This window comes from Arachis hypogaea, chromosome 10 (assembly GCF_003086295.3).
Source record: "Arachis hypogaea cultivar Tifrunner chromosome 10, arahy.Tifrunner.gnm2.J5K5, whole genome shotgun sequence".
Lineage (NCBI taxonomy): Eukaryota > Viridiplantae > Streptophyta > Magnoliopsida > Fabales > Fabaceae > Arachis > Arachis hypogaea.
This window is the reverse complement of record NC_092045.1, coordinates 5,359,437-5,382,103: the sequence shown is the minus strand read 5'-3', so window position 1 is coordinate 5,382,103 and position 22,667 is coordinate 5,359,437. Positions and strand designations below refer to the sequence as shown.

At 33.4% G+C, this 22,667-nt stretch overlaps 2 protein-coding genes across 7 annotated transcripts; both read right to left on the bottom strand.

The window, feature by feature from the left end:
• Window positions 1–7,996: 7,996 nt before the first annotated feature.
• Window positions 7,997–11,991, bottom strand: LOC112717224 (uncharacterized). Its single transcript, XM_025769318.3, has 8 exons — window positions 11,987–11,991; window positions 11,359–11,530; window positions 10,639–11,029; window positions 9,997–10,232; window positions 9,707–9,922; window positions 9,514–9,606; window positions 9,315–9,416; window positions 7,997–8,511 (listed from the first exon to the last, which is right to left on the bottom strand). Exons 1-8 carry the CDS (start codon window positions 11,989–11,991, stop codon window positions 8,485–8,487), a joined length of 1,242 nt encoding a protein of 413 aa, XP_025625103.1. The 3' UTR covers window positions 7,997–8,484.
• A 745-nt stretch (window positions 11,992–12,736) lies between these two features.
• LOC112714866 (uric acid degradation bifunctional protein TTL) lies at window positions 12,737–22,445 on the bottom strand. 6 transcript variants are annotated; one of them, XM_025766551.3, is made up of 9 exons: window positions 22,125–22,414; window positions 21,973–22,051; window positions 21,737–21,854; window positions 20,267–20,405; window positions 18,407–18,456; window positions 14,100–14,317; window positions 13,908–14,009; window positions 13,652–13,745; window positions 12,737–13,258 (listed from the first exon to the last, which is right to left on the bottom strand). In XM_025766551.3, exons 5-9 carry the CDS (start codon window positions 18,408–18,410, stop codon window positions 13,005–13,007), a joined length of 672 nt encoding a protein of 223 aa, XP_025622336.1. In that variant the 5' UTR covers window positions 18,411–18,456; window positions 20,267–20,405; window positions 21,737–21,854; window positions 21,973–22,051; window positions 22,125–22,414; the 3' UTR covers window positions 12,737–13,004. The 6 variants fall into 6 exon arrangements, with proteins under 6 accessions (XP_025622336.1, XP_025622337.1, XP_072061796.1 ...); XM_025766552.3 differs by having other exon boundaries at window positions 21,947–22,051; window positions 22,125–22,413; XM_072205695.1 differs by having other exon boundaries at window positions 21,737–21,851; window positions 22,125–22,413.
• Window positions 22,446–22,667: the final 222 nt, after the last annotated feature.

Genomic DNA, 22,667 nt, shown 5'->3' with positions numbered 1-22,667 from the left:
TGTAATCATGATTTTCTTTCCATTGCTTTGGTATGTTTGTTGATTTCCCCTTATAACTGACCATGGCACCATGCACATGTATTTGGGCCACAATTCATTTTGCCTTTTTGGTACTTACTACTTAAATACCTCTATAAAGATGTTTTGGTGTGATAACAATAAGATGAACCTACTACAAAAACAAAGTAGGGTGCTAATGTGCTATACATACCCATTTTTCTTAAAAAGTTCATTGTCAAAAAGAAAATATAAATAACAATTTTGTGACGTGGGAATGATACCTACAAAAAAATGCCACATTTTAATCATTCTAATGGTTGATTTAAGAGGAGGCTTCCCAATGTGGGGTTTTCACCATACTCAACCTCTCCATTGCTTTTGCTAGAAACTAAAGTGATTAGCGACCCAAAAAGGAAAAAAGGTGAGTGATTAAAGACCATATTCATATTTATTTGTTATTTGGATGAAAATGGTGAGAGGGCCAAATAGTAATCTTAATTAATCATTTAATCTCTTTAAGGACATTGTTGGTATTTGGTAATTTGGAAAGGTCAAATTATGTGCATACTTTTGGCCCAAAATGGAATTAACATGGCAACGTCCGAATATGGTTAGATGATGGGTTGCTTAGTAGGAAAGCGAGAAACCAATTGGGCCCACATGTGGGCCTTGCTGTGCCCACAGTTTCAGAATTGGCCCACCCACTCCTTGTGCAACATTAGTATTCCTCCTATCAGATATTAACACGTGGAACCTAATGTACCAGCTTAGAGGCTTCTAGCACTTGGAACTAGGATTTTCATTTCCAACTTCCAAGTCTAATCAAAGTAATGATACGTTGAAAAGTATTTTTTAATAAAAGATGAATGTTGTTGTTTTTATAATAATAAAAAAATAAAAAATAAAAATATTATGCATAATATGTATCTTTTAAAAAAATTAGTTATAATTTATAATTTTAATTTTCACTTCACTTTATTTTTTTATTAAAAAATTATCATATATTTATATCTCTTTAAGTAAAATTTTTATGCCCTGATAAATATCTTTTAAAGTGAATGTTAATGCATTCTAAAAAAATTAAGGGTTTGTTTAAGAGACTTTAAGAGTCAATTTGGATAAATAGTTTAATTAAGTTTTTTTAAAAAAATAGCTTAAATAATAAATGACTATATTAAAAAGTAGCTTATAAATAAGTTATTTTGTATTTAAATTTTTAGTTCTAAAAGTGTTTAAAAATAACTTTTTTAAATTTTTGCCTTATAAAAAGTAGTAGTATTAATGTTTTATGCAATTTTCAAAATCAAATTACAACTTTCTAAGAAGCTATTTAGAAATTTATAGAGAAATTAAAAAAAAATGACTTCTCTCATAATACTACTATTTTTTACCACATTTCTATAAAATAAGTATTTTTAGAACTAAAAATTCAAATACAAAATAATTTATTTATAAGTTATTTTTAATATAGCCAATTATTATTTAAGCTATTTTTTCAAAAAAAAAACTTAATTAATCTGTTTATCCAAACTAAAAAATATTTTTTGAACTCTAAAATATAAATTTTAAATTTAAATTTTAAATTATAAATTTTAACTTCTAAACTTTAAAATTTAAATTCTAAATTTAAAATAATTTAATATAATATAAAGATTATATTGATGACAATGTAATTTATTTGAATTCAACATTTTCTCATCATAACTTACGAGTAAACTAATTGAAGCATAGTGGTTCAAGATTGTAGCTCATCACAGCTATAGCATAACATGTCCCAACTCATTAAAAATCTATATAGTTTTCAAGCCAGGCTTTTTATTTTTGGTATTATAGTACAAGTAGTATTTTTTAATAATGTAAAAATTTAGTGTATTTTTATTTTATATAAATACTATAAATTTGAGGATTAAATTTATGGTTTTTTTTAATTTACAAATCTAAGAGTCAGAAATATATTTCAATACTAAAATTTTTTTTGAATAAGCCTTCAATTTGGATTTTTGATTTTTTTTATTTTTACTTAAAACCGACTCTCAATTTTTTATTCCTACCCAAAATCAAATCTCAGTTTTTTACTTCTATCCAAAATCTGACCCTCAATTTTTTACTTCCACTCAAATCTGAGCTTTCGATTTATAGTTTTTAATTTAAAAAAAATTATCTTTATATTCATAAAAAACACACAAACATTTCATAACTATAACTTTTCATAACACATTCTTTCAATGTATTACCAAAAAATTTAGCCTCCAAGCCACTGGTTGTTACGTTGATGGCACACCCTATAATAAGAGTCACAAATGATTTATTCAAAAAAAAAAGGTAAAATATTGTTTTTATCATTAATATTTAAAATAAGTCTTATTTGTATCTCTAATATTTAAATCATTCTATTTATATCCCTAACATTTATAAAAGCGATTCAATATTATTCTATCGTCAATTACACATAATGAGCTTTAATTTGAGTTATGAAAATATTTTCTTGAAATTAGAAATACAAATGTTTGGAAAATAATCGATGATCCACTCTGAAAAATAGTTCATCAAAAGTTGAAACTAATCTTTGCAACATTGACATAATTGACTTTTTTAGGTACAAAATTGAACTTAAACACAAATAGTGGGTACAATATTAAAATCGAACACATTCAAGTGAGACCTAATTGAGAATGAATATATTTAAGTAAGAATAATTGAAAAATACCATCTGATTTGTTAGTATAATTGACGGCAGATAACATTGAATCATTTTTATAAACGTTAGGAATACAAATATGACGATTTAAATGTTAGGAATACAAATAGGACTTACTCGAAACGTTGAAAACAAAAACGATATTTTATTAAAAAAAAAAAAGATAAAATAGCCTCCTTTATGTGGGCTAATTTTTTTGGTAATGGATTAAAGAGATGTGTTTTGCATAATTATAAAGAATTGGTATATTTGTTATAAATATGGAGATATTTTTTTTAAAGAGGGTCAGATTTTAGATAGAGTAAAAAAATGATAATCAATTTTGGGTAGAAGTAAAAAACTGACAATAAATTTTGGGTAAAAAAAAAAACCTAAATCGAAGGGTTTAATTTATATGTCTCAAAATGTTTATAATGTTAAATTATAAATCTAAAGATCAGATTTATATTTTTTTAAAATAAAAATCTCTCAAATTTGTGATACTCATAAAAAAATATATTAATTATCCATAATTCTATATTATTAGAAAATACCAGGCGTACTCCAACACAAAAAAATAAAAAGTGCACTTTATGTGGGGAGTTTCATGTTGCCATAAGTTGTTTAACGCAAGGCCAAATGTTATAGGAGTAATAACTTGGTAATGGCAATGCAAGAAGCACCACTTTGATAGGCAAACAAAATCTCTTTAACCAGTTCTCTAAATAACAACAATCTCCTCAATACGTCATCTTAGCTCTACACACCCCCTAAACTACAATACCTAACTCCCCACTTTTCCACCATCAACATCCTAACTTTGGACATCTATAACTTCAAACCACATTTATAATAATTAGAGTTAATAATTAAATTAGTCTATAATAGATGATTTATTTTTTAAATTTATATTTAAAATATTTTATTAATTAAATTGATCATTTAAATATTATAAATAAATTATTTTTGTCTTTCGATTACTCTATCAATAATTTTTGTCAACAATTAATAACATGAAACATTAATTCAGATCATACATAACATCTAAAATATCTAATTAAATATTGAACAAATATATTTATAAAAAGTTATTAATTTAGTGTCGTTAGATTATATTAGAATTATGATTTATAGAATTGGAAAAATTGACTAAATTAATAGATTTTTATAAATATATTTGTTTAACGTCTAATTAGACATATTAGATGTCATGTATGTATTATATTACGAATTATTGGCGAAAATTATTAATTGAGTGATAGAAGAACAAAAATAATTAATTTATAATATCTAAAAAATTAATTTAATTGATAAAAAATTTTAAAGATAAATTTGGAGAACTAACTCATCTTTTAAAAACTAATTCGACCATTAACTCATAATAAATTGATACTCAGGCTTTATTCATTTCATGAAATCAGTGTCACCTCTCTAATAACTAAATGGAATTATACATACCTTTCTTAAATACTTCGGATTATTAGATTGAGAAGATGAATATAATGTTAGTTTTAACTTAGCCAATGTCATTTTCAGATTCAGTGCCTTAGCTTGCATGCAGTGCTCTATGTTAGATGCAATTATATAAATTATGGATTTGGACTCTCTAAAATTTGAATTTTACTTTAAAGAGTAAAATGTGATCTTTTATCCTTAAATAATTTTTTTTTCATATTTATTTTTGGTCCCACCTATGAGATAGATTGTGAGATATCACACTTTACTCTTTAAAGTAAAATTCAAATTTTAAAGGATCCAAATCTATAAATTATACATTTTTATAAATATAATTATAATTGTTACTCAAATGATAAACGCTTCACTTAACAACAAAAATTAGAGAGAAACCACCCACAAATAGAGGATTCTAGGAAAGGATTTGAACCCCAAAAAGAAGTCATCAACATGTCCACATCTGGAAAGTATACGAAATTATAGAGTTAAGATATAACAATTTTAAATGTGCAAAATTATTGCCACACCAAATGCTTCCAAATCAGTGAATCACGAACGCGTAACCACCCGTGATTTTATGATAATAATAATAATAGTAGAATAACCTAAAATAAACCATTTTTCAACTCACGAATATAGAAAATTTTTTAAATATATATTTCAGTTATTTTTAATCGTTAATCTTAATTATAAAAAATATATAATATATATATATATAATTAAGATTAACTGTTAAAATTTTTTAAAATACCGAAATATATTTAAAAACTTTCCATAAATATAAACCTTAGTTTGGGTTTAAAAATTGTCAAGAAGGACAATTTTAATATGTTAATTGATAATTACTTGTATTACACTCAAAGGAGTAAACCTTAAAATGGTCAACCCAACTAAAAAACAAAATGGATGTTTTTTTTTCTGTTGGCATTTTGGTTGTGAAGATAGAACGAATGTTTGAATAAACTGAATTATGTCCCTATCGACTATCCAGCACTATATATATACCCAGTAAAAGGAGTAGCACATATAATTTGTGAGAGTAAAAAGTAGAGATGTGGAGTAGGTAGGGATAAATTTTGGTATTTATTTCATCCCATTTTATTATCAGTCACACTTTGTTTTCACTTTTATAATTTTATTTGTGGTATTGAAAAGTTCTAAGATAAAGTCTAACCTACTCTGGTTCGGTATTTTTTTTGTGACTTAAAAGAAAATAAATAATAATTAAAAAAAATAAATAAAAAATTATTTTAAAAAAATAATTTCGTTGAATATTATTTTCAAATTTTTTCCAAAACAATAGAAATTTCACTTAAACAAAAAAGATCTCATTGCAGTCTTTGTCATGGTGTCCTATTCTAATACTACTCTGATTCGATATTTGACAAATACTATTTGTTTCCTAACTCGCCTTTTTATAGGATAGAGAAATATTTATTATTTTTTACTATTATCTAATTATTAATTAAAATTTTTTAGTTTAATTTTTTATCTAATAATTTAATAATATATTTTATTCTTTTTTTAATTATCGATGATAAAAATAATAAAATTTAATTCTTTTAAATATATTTTTTATTATTTTAGTTTAATAAAATTCAATAAAAAATACTAAAAAATCACCAATATTTATTATTTTTGGCAATAATTAGCTATAATATTAAGACGTAAGCTAAAAATACATTATTGGACTATTAGACAAAAGGTGTTGAACTAATAACTAAAAATATTAACAAAAAACAATAAATTCTACTAATTTTTAAATTTTTTTCAATCTAATATGTAACATTAAAATATGTATATTTATAAATAACAAATTGTGTGTCTAATTAAAATATAAGAAATATTAGAGAATAATTAAAATTTATTATTTTTTGTCATTATTTTAAACTATCAATCCAATTCCTTTAGTTTAGTACCTCAACAAATAGGGATGGCAAACGGGCACGCCCACCTTGTCAGCCGCCACGTCCCGCCTATTAAGGTCGTCATAAATTTCTATCCTGCCCCGCTTAGAATTGGATTATATATTTTTTATAAATACTAACATCTTTATAATTTTAAATATCTAATAAACATAAGGGGTTAAGTATGATTTTGGTTTCTAAAAGTATAAACGGAAAATTTTTTTTGTCCTCCAACCTCTTATTTTGCATATAAAACCCGAACAATTTATATATATTTTGAGAGAATCGCAGAAGAACCCATACTTGTTTTTGGATACTAAGAACCCAAACATTTTTTTGGTGAAAGAACCCAAATATTTCTTTTTGGACTTTACCCAAAGGCTACTCCAGAGTCCAGAGATACTCATTTACTAAAAACAAAAACATCCAGAGACACTCCTTATTTAATTTCCATTTTCCTATCCACTACATACTTGAAACGGCAGTGAAAATAAATGATCATTGTATTTTTCTTCGTATAATTACCAATGATTGTGTTAAAATATCTGATAGGAAATGAGACAATTTGACCTTAAATCTAGGATCTTGTACTGTACGAAGGATTATAATATTCATTAAAAGTAATAAAGTGCATACTCTTTGCCTGGTAAATGTAAATATCAGAAAATGACGTTTCTGTTTTTTTGTTTTTGTTTTTTAATGTACTGAGATTGGAAATTAATTGTTTATAGTATAATTCAATTTTAGGTTTGATTGGATAATATAAGAAAATATTATATGCTAAGAGAAAACATAAAAATTTATTTAATAACAATATATATAATAATTGTTTTAATTTGTTTATAAATATCTACCATCAACAGTAATAATAGTCAAACCTAAAGAATTGAGGCACATAAGACAATATCAACTGTGAAATTATCTACTCATAGTGAAGATATATTTATTATTTGAAGATCCCATATACTGTATATACAGATTGATCTCTGCTGGTTATTATTGCATTATTGCATGCAATAATATATGACTATATAATAATAGACATTCATGCATTGACTGGAAAAAAGGTTCAAAAAGGTCTGAAGATATTTATCTTGAATTGCCATCAGATATGGCATCGCCTTCAACGAGTATGACAATTTCAGAACCATTTCATCTTTTGGTAGGTAAAATGTAGTAATAAGTTTTTTTTTAATTTATTTATATAACTATTAACAATACATTAATCTTCAAAATGCTTATTTGATAAAAGCATTTTAAAAAAGTATGTCATTTTTTATAGGGCACCTATGAAATCAGCTGGCCCAATTCACAAGTGTCACACAAAATTTAGTCCATAAATGGCGTTCTTCCAAATGATATGGCACTACAAGAGAGGCGGGAATTGGCGGCGTTTTTTTTCTTCATTAGCGGCGGTTCTAAACCGCCGCAAAAACAAATTCCGGCGGTTAACATGATCGCCATGGACATGGGCGCCGGGATTGCGTTTGGCGGCAGTTTTCACAAACCGCCGGTATAACCGCCACAAAATCAAATTTTTGCGGCACACAATATAAAACCGCCGCCAAATGACTCTGACACGGTTTACTTCATATTTAGCGGTGGTTTTCGAACCGCCGCAAGTTATCACAATATGCCCAAGTTGAAACTAGTTTAAGGGCGGTCTAAAACCGCCGCTAAATAGGTCACTAGTTTCACTCAATGTTGCCGGCGGTTGCAAACCGCCGCCAAATCCGAAAGTTTTTACAATCTATAAATCCAAACAAAGGCGGTTTAAAACCGCCGCCAATTTAAGGAAAAAAAAAAAAAGAAATTTCGGTCATTCAAAAAAACCCCCCCAATTTATTTAAAGTATTATTGGATTATTTTTTTAATTTTTTATATTTATTATTATTTTAAGAGTGAGTATTTTCAACAAAAATAGAAGCTAAACTTGTAGCAAAAACAAAATTGACTATATAAGCAAAACAAAGTTATATATTCATCAAAATACGAAGTAAATAAATCTATTCTGTAGAGTTGCTCAGTCTAATCCAATAAAATGTTTGCTTCAATGCAAAATAACTCCAAACCTAATATTCTATTTTCACTCTATCATTCCACGAAACTCATCCCTGCAGCGATTTCTGGGGGAAGCTCCTCACCCTGCCGTTGAAACAGATAAATCAGAGCACTCTCCATCGCCTTCAATTTTTTCTTATCTGATGCTGCCTCATCCTCCATCGCCTTTCTCTTCAACTTCTCGCCTTCCAGCTCTGCCTGCAGTTCAAGCATCTTCCTCTGGGTCTCCTCTTGTTGGACTCCGTTGCCATATGCATGTGAATTCGGACCGAAGAGTTGGCTAGGAGTCGGTCCAGATCCCATACCACGTACTCTACCCGGTTTCTCTTTTCCGAAAACTTGAGCAATGGAATCATTCTGAGACAACATTCTAAAAGACTCATCCTATTGCTCGATCTCTTCAATTCTTTCCTACATACACAAATTAACAATCTCCTCAACTAACTTATCACTTACATCATGATAAAAAATACACAAATATAACAGCAAAAAAATTTAGAATTACACATAATCCCCAATCAATAAAAAATCCAAAGGCTAATGAAAACAAAAATAATAAACAATTGAAAGATTAAAATTGATTTCTGATAGTAAATGAAATGCAAAGTAAAGCTAATGATAGTGGATCAGAGAAGCAGCAGTGGTTTCCGTAGGTTCTACGTAGAAAAATAGAAAGTGGCTATAGTAATAAGAATTCTAGTAGATTAAGTTAATATAGTTAGTTAAATTATTATTTTATTTGTTCAAGCAAGACTACAAATTAACTAAAGACCAAACTCATATATGGTGGTAGACTCCCGTGACATCCACCAAAACTCCTCGCACACCTAGTCAAACACATCGGCTCTCAATATTGAAATTTAAAGAGATCACCTTAATTATAAATATACTATAAGTACACCAGTTAATAAATCACACAAAATATTTTTGCTTCGAAGATATTTAATTTCAACCTGACATGGATGTAATGCATGGTAATAATAAGCACGTGTGCCCAACTAACTATTGTCTGCACTTATTCATATCCTTAATACTTTAGATATATGTAATGTAAATAATTGGATACCGCCAGACATTGAATAAAAGATTGAGTTAATAGTGAAATTTGTTTTTGAAAGATCACTAATTTTTTAAAATTAGTTCTCAAATATCTTAGTCGTTATAAATTAAAAAATTATTCAAAATACAGGCTGCAATTAACGAGTAATACTTACACCAATTGCTCTCGCTTCATCATTGATATATGAGCCATCCTTTTTCTTGTGCACCTTGATCCACAACTCCCCTTTACCGACCATATTTCCTTGTTCTTCCGACTGTAATAACAAAGTTTTCGAATTGAAATTTTTCACAAAATCAATGAAAATTAAATCATAGAGATAGTTCAATAACTAAATAAAACAAGTAGAGTACCTCTTCTTCCATCCGCCGTGCGAAGCTTTTCGAGCCGCCAGTGTGAGTATATTGTTGTTTTGATCGATTGACCGCGTTTTTCTTGCACTTCTCCTATTGGTCCATCCAAGACAAAGGGCGATTAGAATCTGATAGAAAAGGACTCAATGCAACATAATTGGTATTCTTGTGTAACAACGATACAGTATATTACCTTCGTCTCAGGTTTGGCGCGATAGTCAAGGTACCATCTCCAATGCTCTCGATCAATTCCCGGCGGCCGATTCTCAAGATTTTGTTCAGTCGTGAATGTTGGCTCATAAAAACGGTCATACAACCTCAGCTTTGTTTCCTTCCAAGACTTTCCCATACTTTTCAAAATATTTTTCTTTATAAGTCCTTCGCTGTCTTCATCAAAGTGGAATATTTGCTACACAGATAATAATAATAATCAATAATTGTAAAAATAAGCAAATTTAATTTAGCCGGGGTATAAACTTTTACCTTGACACATTCGTTATAGACCTTGTCTTTCGTGGTAATCTCACGCCAACTTGTTCTACAAATGGGAAAATTTCCAAAATCAGATCCCAGTAAACCAAGCACGCCACTCAACACTCCAGCTTCGTCCCCAATAGCTTGCTTTGCATTGTTGAACCTAAGCACGATCTTCCTACCGTTAGGCCGTTTCATAGCCTCCCTCACACTTAGTTTTGCCGGCTTGATTGTGCCGTCAGAATCTATAAGCCAAACATATCATTTACGTTGTAAACAGCATGTCAGAAATTTTTTATATAACATAATAATTTCAACATAATACTTTATTGTGCGCCTAGCAAAGAAAGCATGATGGATCAGACCAGCATAAAACATGTTTAAATTGGTACAGAATTGCAGCACTTGAAAAAAATTTAACAAAAACTGCTTGACTTTTATTGTAAAAAACTAAGTACAATGACAAACTTAAAATTAATTTTAAATGTGGGAGGCAATAATTAAATTAGGGTAATAATTAAGAATTCTTTTAAAATATTTTGATAGCCCACATAATATATTTTGGAATAATCGAATTAGAGTATATTGTAAGTTAATAATGGATGGAGCCTAAGTTATGTTGATGAAAGAAAAAATAAATAAATACCATACCAATGGTCCTAACCGCCCAAAATTCGGTAGTCTTGCGTCCTCTGCGAATCTGAGTTCCAGAAGCATCATGAAGGTTGTCAACTTCTTCATCAAGAAGAGTTTCCTCATCTGCATTAGCGTCCAAGCTTAGATGGTCTGGCAACGAGTTCCGGACACTGTGTGGGCTCATCTGTGGAGCAGGCCTTGGTTCACTTCGCGGGGGATGGAAAGGGCGTGAAGTAGCGGGGACACTATCACCGCTTGCAGGGACACTATCCCCACTGTTCGAGTGAATTTCAGAGCCATCATGGTGGGAGTCTGAAGTGGCATTCGCTCCCCCTTGAGGTTGCTGAAACCCTGGTCCAAACTTTGATCTTTTTGTGAATCGACCTTTCCGGGCTATCTTAAAATCCTGACACCAACAAGAACACAAAAAGGAATAAAAGTAGTCATGGTCCATAGTTGTTATATCGGATTTCATAATCTCAAGCAGCTCATGAGACTCAATACTTGTTTTATAATCCCTGTTATTTTTATTTCTATGAAATCTGCAGAATTACGAGGTTTCCAATAACAAAGGCATTTTTAGCAACATGCTCCTGTGACAATGCAGGTTCATGAACTATACCCCCGGGTCATTTATGAGCAAATTATATCAGCCATGCATGTTGCCATGTCCAGGTAAACTCTTGCTTCAGTTAAAATAAGAACACAAAAAATAATGGGAGGAGGAACCCTTACCGCAGACGAGAAGACGGGAGTGCAGTCCTTTGTAGTGGAATGAATGCGATCGACGAGAGAAGCAATAGGTTTCAGGCCTTCGTCAGGAGGGGGCGTGGGACTGTGTGAGACACCGCTGGAGGTAGGTTCAAATGGAGTCTCGCAAGGGAGAATAAGGATTTGGGCGCCGTTCCTTATATCATCTCAAATTTGGGTTTAGCAATCTGTTAGTGTGAAATTTTGGATTCCCACTCTTTTGCTCTTTTATAATAATAATAATAATAATAATAATAATAATAATAATAATAATAATAATAATAATAATAATAATAATAAAAACAGCCATGTGTAACAAAGGCGTGTCATTATTAATTCACACCTGCACACCGCCTTAAGTACAAGTATCGGGGAGTGTTAAAGTGTATATAAACATAGGAATGATAATATAGGGGTTTTCTATATCTGAAACAAAAATTAGTTGTCACATATTTTCCAAGATATAATTTCCACATAAAAGTAAATCATAGTGACCTCTATTACTATTAAAAAGGGGATATTATTCTCATATCGAATATATAAAAAATGTCTTCTTATTGGACCAATTAATATAGCATCCCTATCTAATAGACAAAGTTCATACTTGTATTACTGCATAACGATAATTACCATGTTTCATACATAATTAGATAAATAAATTATCTGAAAATTAATATCATAATGTTGACCAAAATATAAATACAAGGACTGTCTAATTCCCCAAATACGAGTCACTTCGAGGTGCCCGTGCTGCTAAGGCAAACCAAAGCTCCTTACCTAACGATCTATCTATCTATCTATCTATCTTTCTCCTCGTATTCCCCTGCTCTCTCTGTGCATGTTTTGTTGTTATTTTTGTATGTATCATGAATATTTTAGCTTCACCAATTTTGAGTACAAAACAAGCACTTCTATGGGTAAGCAACAACATTTCCTTTGTCCATTTCTATAAGAATTCAAAATTCATTGAAACAGGCAACACCACCAAAGAAGAACTCAAACTTGGTCCACTGGTTATGGCTGTGTTTACTGAGATCAAAACTTTGTGGATTTGTCTAGAAGAATATCATGATTCAAATAATTGTGGTTGAAATGTTCCTGTGGAGTTTTTCTTTCGAAATTATAAATTGTTATTTAGGCTAACTCCTGGGTTTTATTGTTAAAATAGAAATATATCTAGAAGCAGTAACAGCTTATATATAAAATAACTCAAAATCAACACTAGAATTATTAAACATAAAAAAATTGGCTAAAATGATAACAATGGACAAAGTCTGGGTATTTTAATATATTTATACGAAACCTGACAAGTGTATGTTAGATTTATATTGTCCATATAATATTTGCACAAAGAAAGCCTCAATTGTCGTTAGCAAGTTTAATAAGTATATATCTGATAAGTATTACTAACATACTTATTAGCAATGATTCATCCAAACTTCTTCGAATTATTATAGTGCATGTATAGTAAATTAGCTAAGTAGTACAATCTTTAAAACAAGAACTAGATAAAAGTGCCATGATAAAATAGTTATAAAATTATTTTCTCCTTAATGAATATAGCATAGTATTGTCTCCGCTATCATATGCAACCTGACTCTAAGTCCTTCACCTAAACCAAAGCTTTTCCCTCAAGGATTCAAGTATCTTGTTGCCCACGTAGCCAAGTGCCACGCATTCTTCTCCTCGGGAGACATTCCACTATAGGGATATTCATTCTCTTCGGGTGTTCTATTGAGGTCGTAGGTCAGCATCGAACCCTTACGTCCAGCAGAATCTTCGCCCTCAGAGATCTCGGAGGAGACAACATTCTCTCCTTCCAACGAATCTCGAACCACCTCCACCGGGTATTCAGATTCCTTTTGTACATTGTCTCGAGACATTCCTGAGAGGTGCAAGGTAGCCAAACAAGCCCGGATTAGGAGGAACTAGTGTGTGAATTGACTAATCAGTATGGCTTAACATTTAGAGTCAATAACTTCTTTAATCAGACAACATTGGGATTATAATTAGTGAAGCCCAGGGTGACCCCTACTTCAAATACGCTCCAAATTGGGATGGAGAGTCTATGCAATTCAACTAGGCCGAGTCTTTAGAATTAATAATAAAAAGATACAATCTTATATGTACATGAGATAAGGTAGAGTGATGATATATATATATAAGTCTGCATTCACGTATGTGTTAATTAAATAATTCTATATAAGATTTGTCAAGCTTATAGTGGATTAGACATAAACAGATCATATAAACAGCACAAAATCCGAGTCTTTCTTACTATCCCATAGTCGCTCAAGGCCGACTGCTATGAGTTTAAATTCCTCCTGTGCTGCATAATCCAGTTCAACGACAAGAGAGTTCTCATAGCGTGACTGCACAAACAAGCATAATTAATGTATAAGTACTGCAGCTATGAAAAAAAGTAAATTTCATTTTCCAAAAGTAAAATATTGAGCAATAAGTAGAATATGAAACCCAAATTGAGCCAGCGCACATCTTGCCAAGGCAAAGGATGGTAAAACATGAATATTTACCTTCACCTCGTCAAGTATTTCCTGTGAGCACCACTTTTCCGTACTTGTTATAAACTCAAACCCAAATTTAGCCCGGTACTTTCGGTCCCAATGAAGCATTTCCTAAAATTTTAGAATAACCACATGAATATGGTTTCTTTTGACAAATAAGAAAATGGTTTAAAAAATTAAACTGTGCAGCGGCAAACAAACCTTCATCATTGAACCAGGTGCATAACTAATGGCTCGAAAAAGGTGACTTTGTCCAGAGAACGCATCCAACCATGATTGTATGCGGGACTCTTTGAACCACAATTGCCTTGCAAAGGACGTTGCGTGGTCCAACGAAGATAACGGAGACGCTTCTATCATCTTCTCTGCGAACCAATGGCTTCTGGTAATGAGAAAGAAGTCTCTGGTCTCCAATTTCCCTGATAATCCACCAAAAATAGAAAGAATGTACAAAGACAATATAAAAATGTGACTGTAGGAAGTCTTAAAGGATAGAAAACAGTGTTGTCAAAACCCAGATAAATAAAAGAGCTTTATATGAGACGATGCGTTTTGAAAAATCTAAAATAACTCAATCAAATCAACCTATTGTCGGAGAATATGACTAAAATACAATCTACTGAAATATGAACTACATGCATGATGGAGAACAGCATTTTAGGATTCGGCGGCCTCTTCACAATCTTCAACCCTTTCGATGGTGGAATCTTCTAAATCGCCGTCTCTCGTCAACCGCAGGCCTTCGACATCAAATTCAGGGAGGCTACTCATACAGGACTGTGGATGAAGGTCGACCTCACAATGTTCATAATCTTCGCCCATGTCAAACAAATCTCTTGGCTTCACATGGACCACTACACTCCATCCGTTCTCCACCTCATCCTCCACGTAGAACACAAGACGCGCCTCAGATGCCAAGATATACGGCTCATCGTCTTCTCGATCACCGGTGTGGATAGGATTGGCAAAATTGACACAGGTGTGGCCCAAAACGTCTCGTCGGATGCCTCTGCCCGACGTAGTGTCCGCCCAAAGGCACTTGAACAATACTACAGTGAATTGACCACTGTAATTTAGCTCGATGATGTCTACTAATCTCCCGTAATACGAGACACCGCCAACAGCAACATTGGCATCCCGTTTACTTGCATAACTTCTAGTATCTGAAGTGACATAGACCCCACTATTCTGTGTTTTCATCCCTTCCTCCCTCGACATGGTCCTGAATTTAAATCCATTGACGTTGTAAGCCTGATAGCGACTGGCCTGAGCACGGGGACCACAGGCGAGCCACTGTAACTCGTTCGAATGATCCGTGCTTCCAAATTGGACCTGACATTGAACCATTAGTGATAAGAAGGCATCAAAGGGTTGTAGGATCCTGAGATATTATAGATTACCTTATGCCTGAACCAGTTCGAAAATTCTCTGTGCACAACAGTATCTATGTGAGACTGCGACCGTGTTTTACCTCGCAGTTTTCTCTTTGTGAAGGCTCTGTACTCACTGTGCATAGACAAAGTTCGTTCAAGTTCATTTCTATCAATACCCAAATTGGCTAACTGTATAATTTTAGAACTTAGGCTGTTGTACTTACTCCAAGAATTTCTCTACAGCACTGCAATTCACCAGTACATGACGATGTGCTTGAAGCTGTTCGGTTGCTGTTAGAGTAAAATATGAAGCTGCCCCGACCGACTTTCCAACCTCTGGGAACATGTTGGCAATCTCGCTCTCTGGAGCATCGCTCGGTCGGTCGTCAACGCGCGTCGGTCGGTTGATCCTAGTCTCGACATTATCTAAGTATCTTGAACAGAACGTGAGAATCTCCTCGGATAAGTAGCCCTCTGCAATCGATCCTTCTGGTTGTGCCCTGTTACGCACGTACTGCTTGAGACGACCTAGGTACCTTCGAGTAAATAACATAAATTAATAAGTGACAACAATCCTAGTTATAGAGGTCGAGAAAACTTAAGTAGATCTTTACCTCTCAATTGGGTACATCCATCGGTAATGCACTGGGCCACCAATACGGACCTCCTCGACCAAATGCACCGTTAGATGAACCATAACTGTGAAGAAGGAAGGTGGAAATATCATCTCCATATGGCACAAAGTATGGACCACACGATCCTGAAGGAGAGGAAGTTGTTGAGGATCAATGGATTTACTGCATATTAGTCGGAAAAAGGCTGATAACTCAGCCACGACGGCAGACACTGGGGTGGGCAACACGTGTTTTGACGCAATTGGAAGTAGATGTTCCATTAGGATATGGCAGTCATGACTCTTCAAGCCGAATAACTTGCGCTGTTTTAAATCAACACAGCGAGAGATGTTGCTAGAGTACCCGTCTGGAAAGACCACATTCTTGATTGTCCTAAGAAAGACATCCTTCTCTGGATTCCGCATGGTAAAGACTGCAGCAGGATACTTTCCACCTTCAATAGGCCACATATCCTGCCGGATACCCATCAATTGGAGATCTTTTCGAGCTTTTAGGTGGTCTTTGGACTTACCGCTTTCGTTCAACATGGTGAAAACAATGTTGTCGCATACATTCTTCTCTATGTGCATCACGTCAAGATTGTGACGTAATTCGTTGTTCTCCCAGTACGGCAGATCAAAGAATACACTCCTCTTTTTCCAAGGAGACTCGTCTTGGACCACGGTCTGCTGTCCGCGCCTTCTTTTACCGCCCATCGCTTGCACCTTGCCTTGTGAGACGGGAACACCCTCCAATTGTCTCAGGACATCCCTACCAGTCAATTTGGTAGGTGGGGATCTATCCTCTACCTTGCCATCAAATCTACTCCGATCCTGTCTATATCTGTGATCGCGATTCAAAAAGCGACGATGACCCATATAACACCATTTCTGACTGAAGGTGAGTCGCCTAGTCTCGGCATCCAAATTGCACGTGGGGTAAGCTCTCCCGCCGTAAGTATTCCAGCCAGATAAATTGCCCAAGCCAGGGAAATCACTGATAGTCCACATCAGTGCAGCTCGCATCTTGAATGTTTTCTTCTCACTGGCGTCATACGTATCGACACCGGCCCACAGCAGCTTGAGCTCGTCGATCAGGGGCTGTAGGTAGACATCTATGTCATTACCAGGCATTTTAGGACCGGGAATTATCATAGAGAGAATGAAGTTGGTTTGTTTCATGCAAATCCATGGGGGTAGGTTGTACGGAATAAGAATCACTGGCCATATTGAGTACTTTGAACTGAGGTTTCCATAAGGGTTAAAGCCATCACTGGCCAAGGCTAGGCAAACATTGCGCGGATCGCCAGAGAAGTCAGTGTATCTCCTGTCAAATGACTTCCAACCCTCGCCATCCCTGGGATGCCTCAGGTAACCGTCAGAGTTGGTTCCTCTCTTGTGCCACAACATGTCCATGGCTGTCTTGCTAGACATGAATAATCTCTGCAACCGTGGAATCAGAGGAAAATAACGAAGAACTTTTGCTGCCTGAGGTTTCCCATTCTTCTTGACAACGGCGTTGATCTTTACAATGGAATTCTTCCTGGTCTTTTGCTTCCACCTGGATGCTCCACACCTTTTGCATCTGGAGAGGTCATGGTCGGAACCCGTATATAGCATGCAGTCATTTGGACATACATCTATCTTCTTGTACTCAATACCGAGCTTCCTTATGATCGTCTTAGCATTGTGCAAGGTCTTCGGAATCCTTGCATGCTCAAAGGCATCCCCCAATAGCTCCAGAATCAATCCGAAAGCCTTGTTGCTAACTCCGCACATGCACTTGATATGGTAAAGTCTCACCAAGAAAGACAGCTTCGAGAATCTTGAGCATCCTGGATATAATCTCTGCTCGCCATCCTCAAGCAATTCTTGAAAGGCACGAGCCTCGCGGCTAGGCTCGTCAGATAAGTTTGGCAACCCTTCCGCACCATCTCCGACCACTTCATCCATCATGTTTTCATTATCACTCTGCAATCCCGGAATGTTGAAGGCCTCGTGGACCATGTCAAGCATTTGATTTCCTGAGTTTCCAGTGGGTTCTAAAGTTTCTGTATCTCTAGAGCTCTCGTCTACGGTCCTCTCACCGTGATGTAACCAGAAGGTATAGTTAGGGGGAAAGGGTTTCATCAGAAGATGATCGTAAGCATCCTCTCTAGTTTGGAAAAATCGGAACCCACACAAAGGACATGGACAATGTATCATCCCATCCGATGATGCATTGGCAAAGGCAAAATCAAGAAATCTATTCAGACCATCCCTATATTCTGCACTATCTCGTGGCTTTGTAATCCAACTCTTATCGATGTCTTATTAAATGAAATAGCACGAACAAATAAATATACAGTAAGTAGATGCATAACACTAAGAAATCTATTGAAATAAAATTCGGATATGTGTAAAGAGAAATAACCACAGTTAATCACAATTATAAGACGGAATATCTCAAAACGGGAAAAGATACAGTTATTAGCATCCCGGATAACATGTAGCACAGGAAAGGTAATTGGAAGGATTCTTACTCATTGTAAAATTCTGTGCTTTCTTTTAAAAATACTGGTAGAAAGAAGTGCTGGTTCCAAGTCCAAAAAATGAAAATATTAAGAAATACTCCCTTAAAAGATAAAAAGGAAATAAAAAATAATTGTTAAAAATAAAAAATAAATTAAACAATAACTATAATTAATCCATCATAAGGCACAGAGAACGGGATATTCAAATGATCTCAAAATATGAAAAAGAAAACAGGATTGAATGTTACATATGGGTACCAAAAATGCTAGCGAGTGAAATAAATATAACTAGTCATCTTGTGCTGTCTTCTAGCGTGTAAGAAAAATAACGTGTTCATTGTAAAAGAAAATAAAAAAAATAAATAATGCACAGCAAGAAGGGTCAGACAAAAAAGATATGGGAACCAAAAATGATAGCAGGTGAAATATCCTTTCCTTCATGAGCTGTAGGACCTACAGGAAACACACTAAGAGCCCAACAATTTTTTATTCATTATTCTTCTTCTCTACACACAGATAGACTATACAAGTTTTCATCTCATAATCATCGGAGATGAATCATAATAGTAGAAAACACGGAAACTATATGACTGTATGATCTACTCAAGAAAAACCCAATATTTTATTTACTTGGGGAAAACAAAGTTCGAACAAGAACATTTAAACGTGAGAATCTGAATTCTGATAAAGAACAAGCAAATCGGCATGGCTATGACTGTATGAAACTAAAACTTATTGCAACTGGACCTGGTACACACGAATTATTGGGGTACCTTTATTTGGATTTGAGCCATGGAAGAAGATGCTACGATAATAATTATTATAGTAATAATAATAAAGCATATAATTGAGATCTTATGAAATTTTGGGTGCATTTGCAATGAAAAGGGAAATTGTTTTAACCAAGACAGAAAAAGAAAGGGGACACTTTCATCAATGAACAGAAATTGGAGTCAATTAAATACATGTTAAGCCAAATGAATCACGCAAAGTATACCACAAGTCCAATATTATATACATACTTGTAAAAACATCAAAACTGTTTCACTCTTCTGTACAGCACTTTCTCTGCTAATAATTAATATATAAACTAGCGAAGCTAGCTAGCTGCACAAAATACTAACAATAAAGACCCATGTGTCATGTATGTTTGTTAGAACTTAGACACTCCTCTTGTATTTTACATTTCGTTCATCAATCAGATCTAAACATGTATGAATGCTGCCAAACATCAAAAAGAACTAGGTTCACAATGTACAGAAAGTACAATCAACGAGCTTTGATAGAATCAATTTACCGGACACAATAAACCAGTCCCATTGAAAATGCAGCTAACTCAGGAACCGAGCAGCAAGAAGAAATAAGAATTGTATAATCAAATGTACAAGTTTCAAAGAGCATCAACTAAGAAGCAAATGTAAAATTGTTCCATCAAAGCCATTTGGATGGATCAGATTTAACAGATACATATTTTGCCGAAATAAATGGTTCCCCTTTTCTAGCAAACTTGCTAAACAAAAAACCAATTTGTATTGCACAAATAACCCAGCAGGAACAGAGCACGTGAAAAATAAAACTACCAAGGATCAATTGTCACTTGGAAGAATCAATAACAAAGTGCTAGTAGTTGTCAAAATTGGCTTGATTATATATGTATTCTCTATGTACTCTACATAGGTTATCCCTAAAGCATGAGTAGAATTTCTCTATGTACTCTATATGTATTCTCTATGTACTTAATCTATTCCTTTTAATAAATAATAAACTGGTCATTTCTACTACTCACCTACGCAAGAGATGAGTAGAACAACAATAACAAATCAACATCATCATAATCATAACAAATAACAGAGTCAGAAGAAAGTTAACCTTGTTCAGAGTGTGCTCTAGGAGCTTCTCTGCTGATATTTATGTTGAAGCTCTTATAAACAGCGGAGCGGAGAGTGAAACAAGAGTTGGCAATTGCTTTGCTCAGTAGTTAGCAACCGACACCAAACGACGTCGCTTCCTGCACAAAATGTAAAGATGCATAACACTTTGGACTAGTATTACCTGCTTCAATGTATGAATATATATCTCAGGATTAAAAATTAAATATTTTTTATGCAGATACAAATTTAGCGCCTAATTTTCCATCTCTAGTACAAATCTAATAGATATGAACTTCAGTCAATCTATTTTGAAATTTATAAATTTATAATACACGACAATCACAAGTATCCTTGAATTTCAAATTTAATTATTTGTTATTGTATATCATCTATATCTATTTCTCGCAACTCCAACCTACTCTGTTTTTATCCCCCTTAATTATCTATGTATTAATCTATTTTATCTTTCTAAATGAAGTGTTATTCTTTATATCTCAAAGTTATTTAAACTAAAATTTAAAGTGTCATGCAAATCAAGTTACTTTATTTAGTCTTTATTTTTCTCTCTTTTTATTGACATCTTTACATTTTGATTCAGCAATTAATAATGTTGAATATTTAAGAAAATTTCAAATATTATCTTTTATACAAGATTTATCAAATATTTAAAACCAACCGCAAAGAGTATAATTGGATAAAAGATAACATAAAAAATTAAAAATATGAGAAGCAGAAAGTTAGAAGGTGAAAAATAACTTTGAGTGCCTATCTGAAGAAAGATTTTTCTGACCTTAAAAATGTTGTACTATAGTTTACGAAACAGTATCAAACAATGACATAATGTAGTTCTCTTTTCCCCCCAAGTTGTATCCCCAACTATTAACTATAATGCTAACCACTAAATGAATTAGCATTAGACTAGTTACTGGTCAAGTTTATTTGTTTCTCAGCCTGCAATAAATTTCTTGGTTCAGTGTCTTTTGCAGATCCTTACTCATAGTGTTGGCAATTCTTATACATCATGCGAAAGGTACTCGAGGTGTCTAGATAATAAGCGAGTATATACTCTGATTATAATTATCTTTTACAATTATTTACAATCTGGTCTCATTACTTAATAGAAAAAATAACAGAGCAACCCATTCTTGCTGATCGTGAACAAATGTATGTATACTCTGATTAGAATTATCTTTTACAAGATAAAATTACAATCTGCTAGTTAATTAAGATCAATTAGCTATCTAGCTAGTCAAATCTGAAGTGTTCAAATAGTTTAAGTTATGACAGAAACATAAAACTGATTACCGAGCTGGGCTTGCTCATTGTAGAACAAGTCAAATGAATGAAATTCCTAACTCTAAACAGCATCAATTAACCCAAATTGGCATAATATATAGACAAACTCTCGATCAGACTTCTGAACCAAGAATGTAAACAAGAAGGAAAGATCAGTTATTAAAGAACGAACCAGATGAAAGGGGAGATGCCGCGATATGGCGATAGCTCAACTTGGCGGATGGCTAAGAATGGTGGAACTGTTTTCACCCACGATTGATGAGAAGCACGGATGGCAGCTTGGTGGGCTTCTGTAATTATGGGCAAAAGCTCAAGAAATTGGGGGTTTCAGCAAAATTGGGGTAGTCGATTAATGGCTGTAACATGACAAGGGGGAACTCACAAATTGGATTATGATAAGGGGGTCACCTGGGTGGGTTCTTCCACTGATGAATTAGGGCTTTGCTCCTATGTGTTTGGCGCGCTCCAAACTTCAACTCGCGGGTTTCTGAACAATTTGGGGGGAATCAATTGGTGGAAACGCGAATAAGAGGGAATTCAAACTATTAATTGAAACTTACTTAGCGGCGTTTCTTGAAGTATATGCCAGTATACGTTGCTGAACGAGGGGTGGGCGTGTTTCGCCTCTGCTGTTGCTTCTCTTCGCGCCAAGAAGTCACGCCTAAAAGAGGGGAGTTGAAGAAATCGCTCCCAAATGAGCGGCGGTTGTCACTGGCCAGCCGCTATCCAGTGGTGCATGGCGGCATCTGCCAGACCGCCACTCACTTCTGCCGCTATCTTTCGATTTCTCGGCGATTATGGGCGTTGCCACTGTTTATTCGCCACTAACATCCGCCTCTGCCGTAGTGTGGGTATGAAATCAACTATGTTAAATATATATTAAAATTAAACTTTAATCTTCTTTTTTTATAAGAAAAAGATTAAAATTTAATTATTAAATTAATTATTTATATTAAATATATATTAAAATATAAATATATATTTAAAATAAATTAATCACAATATATATATTTATTTAAATATATAATAACTAATTTAATGATTTTTTTGTACAAATAACATTTTTGGTTTAAAATATATTTTGTGAATTTTTTATTTTTGGT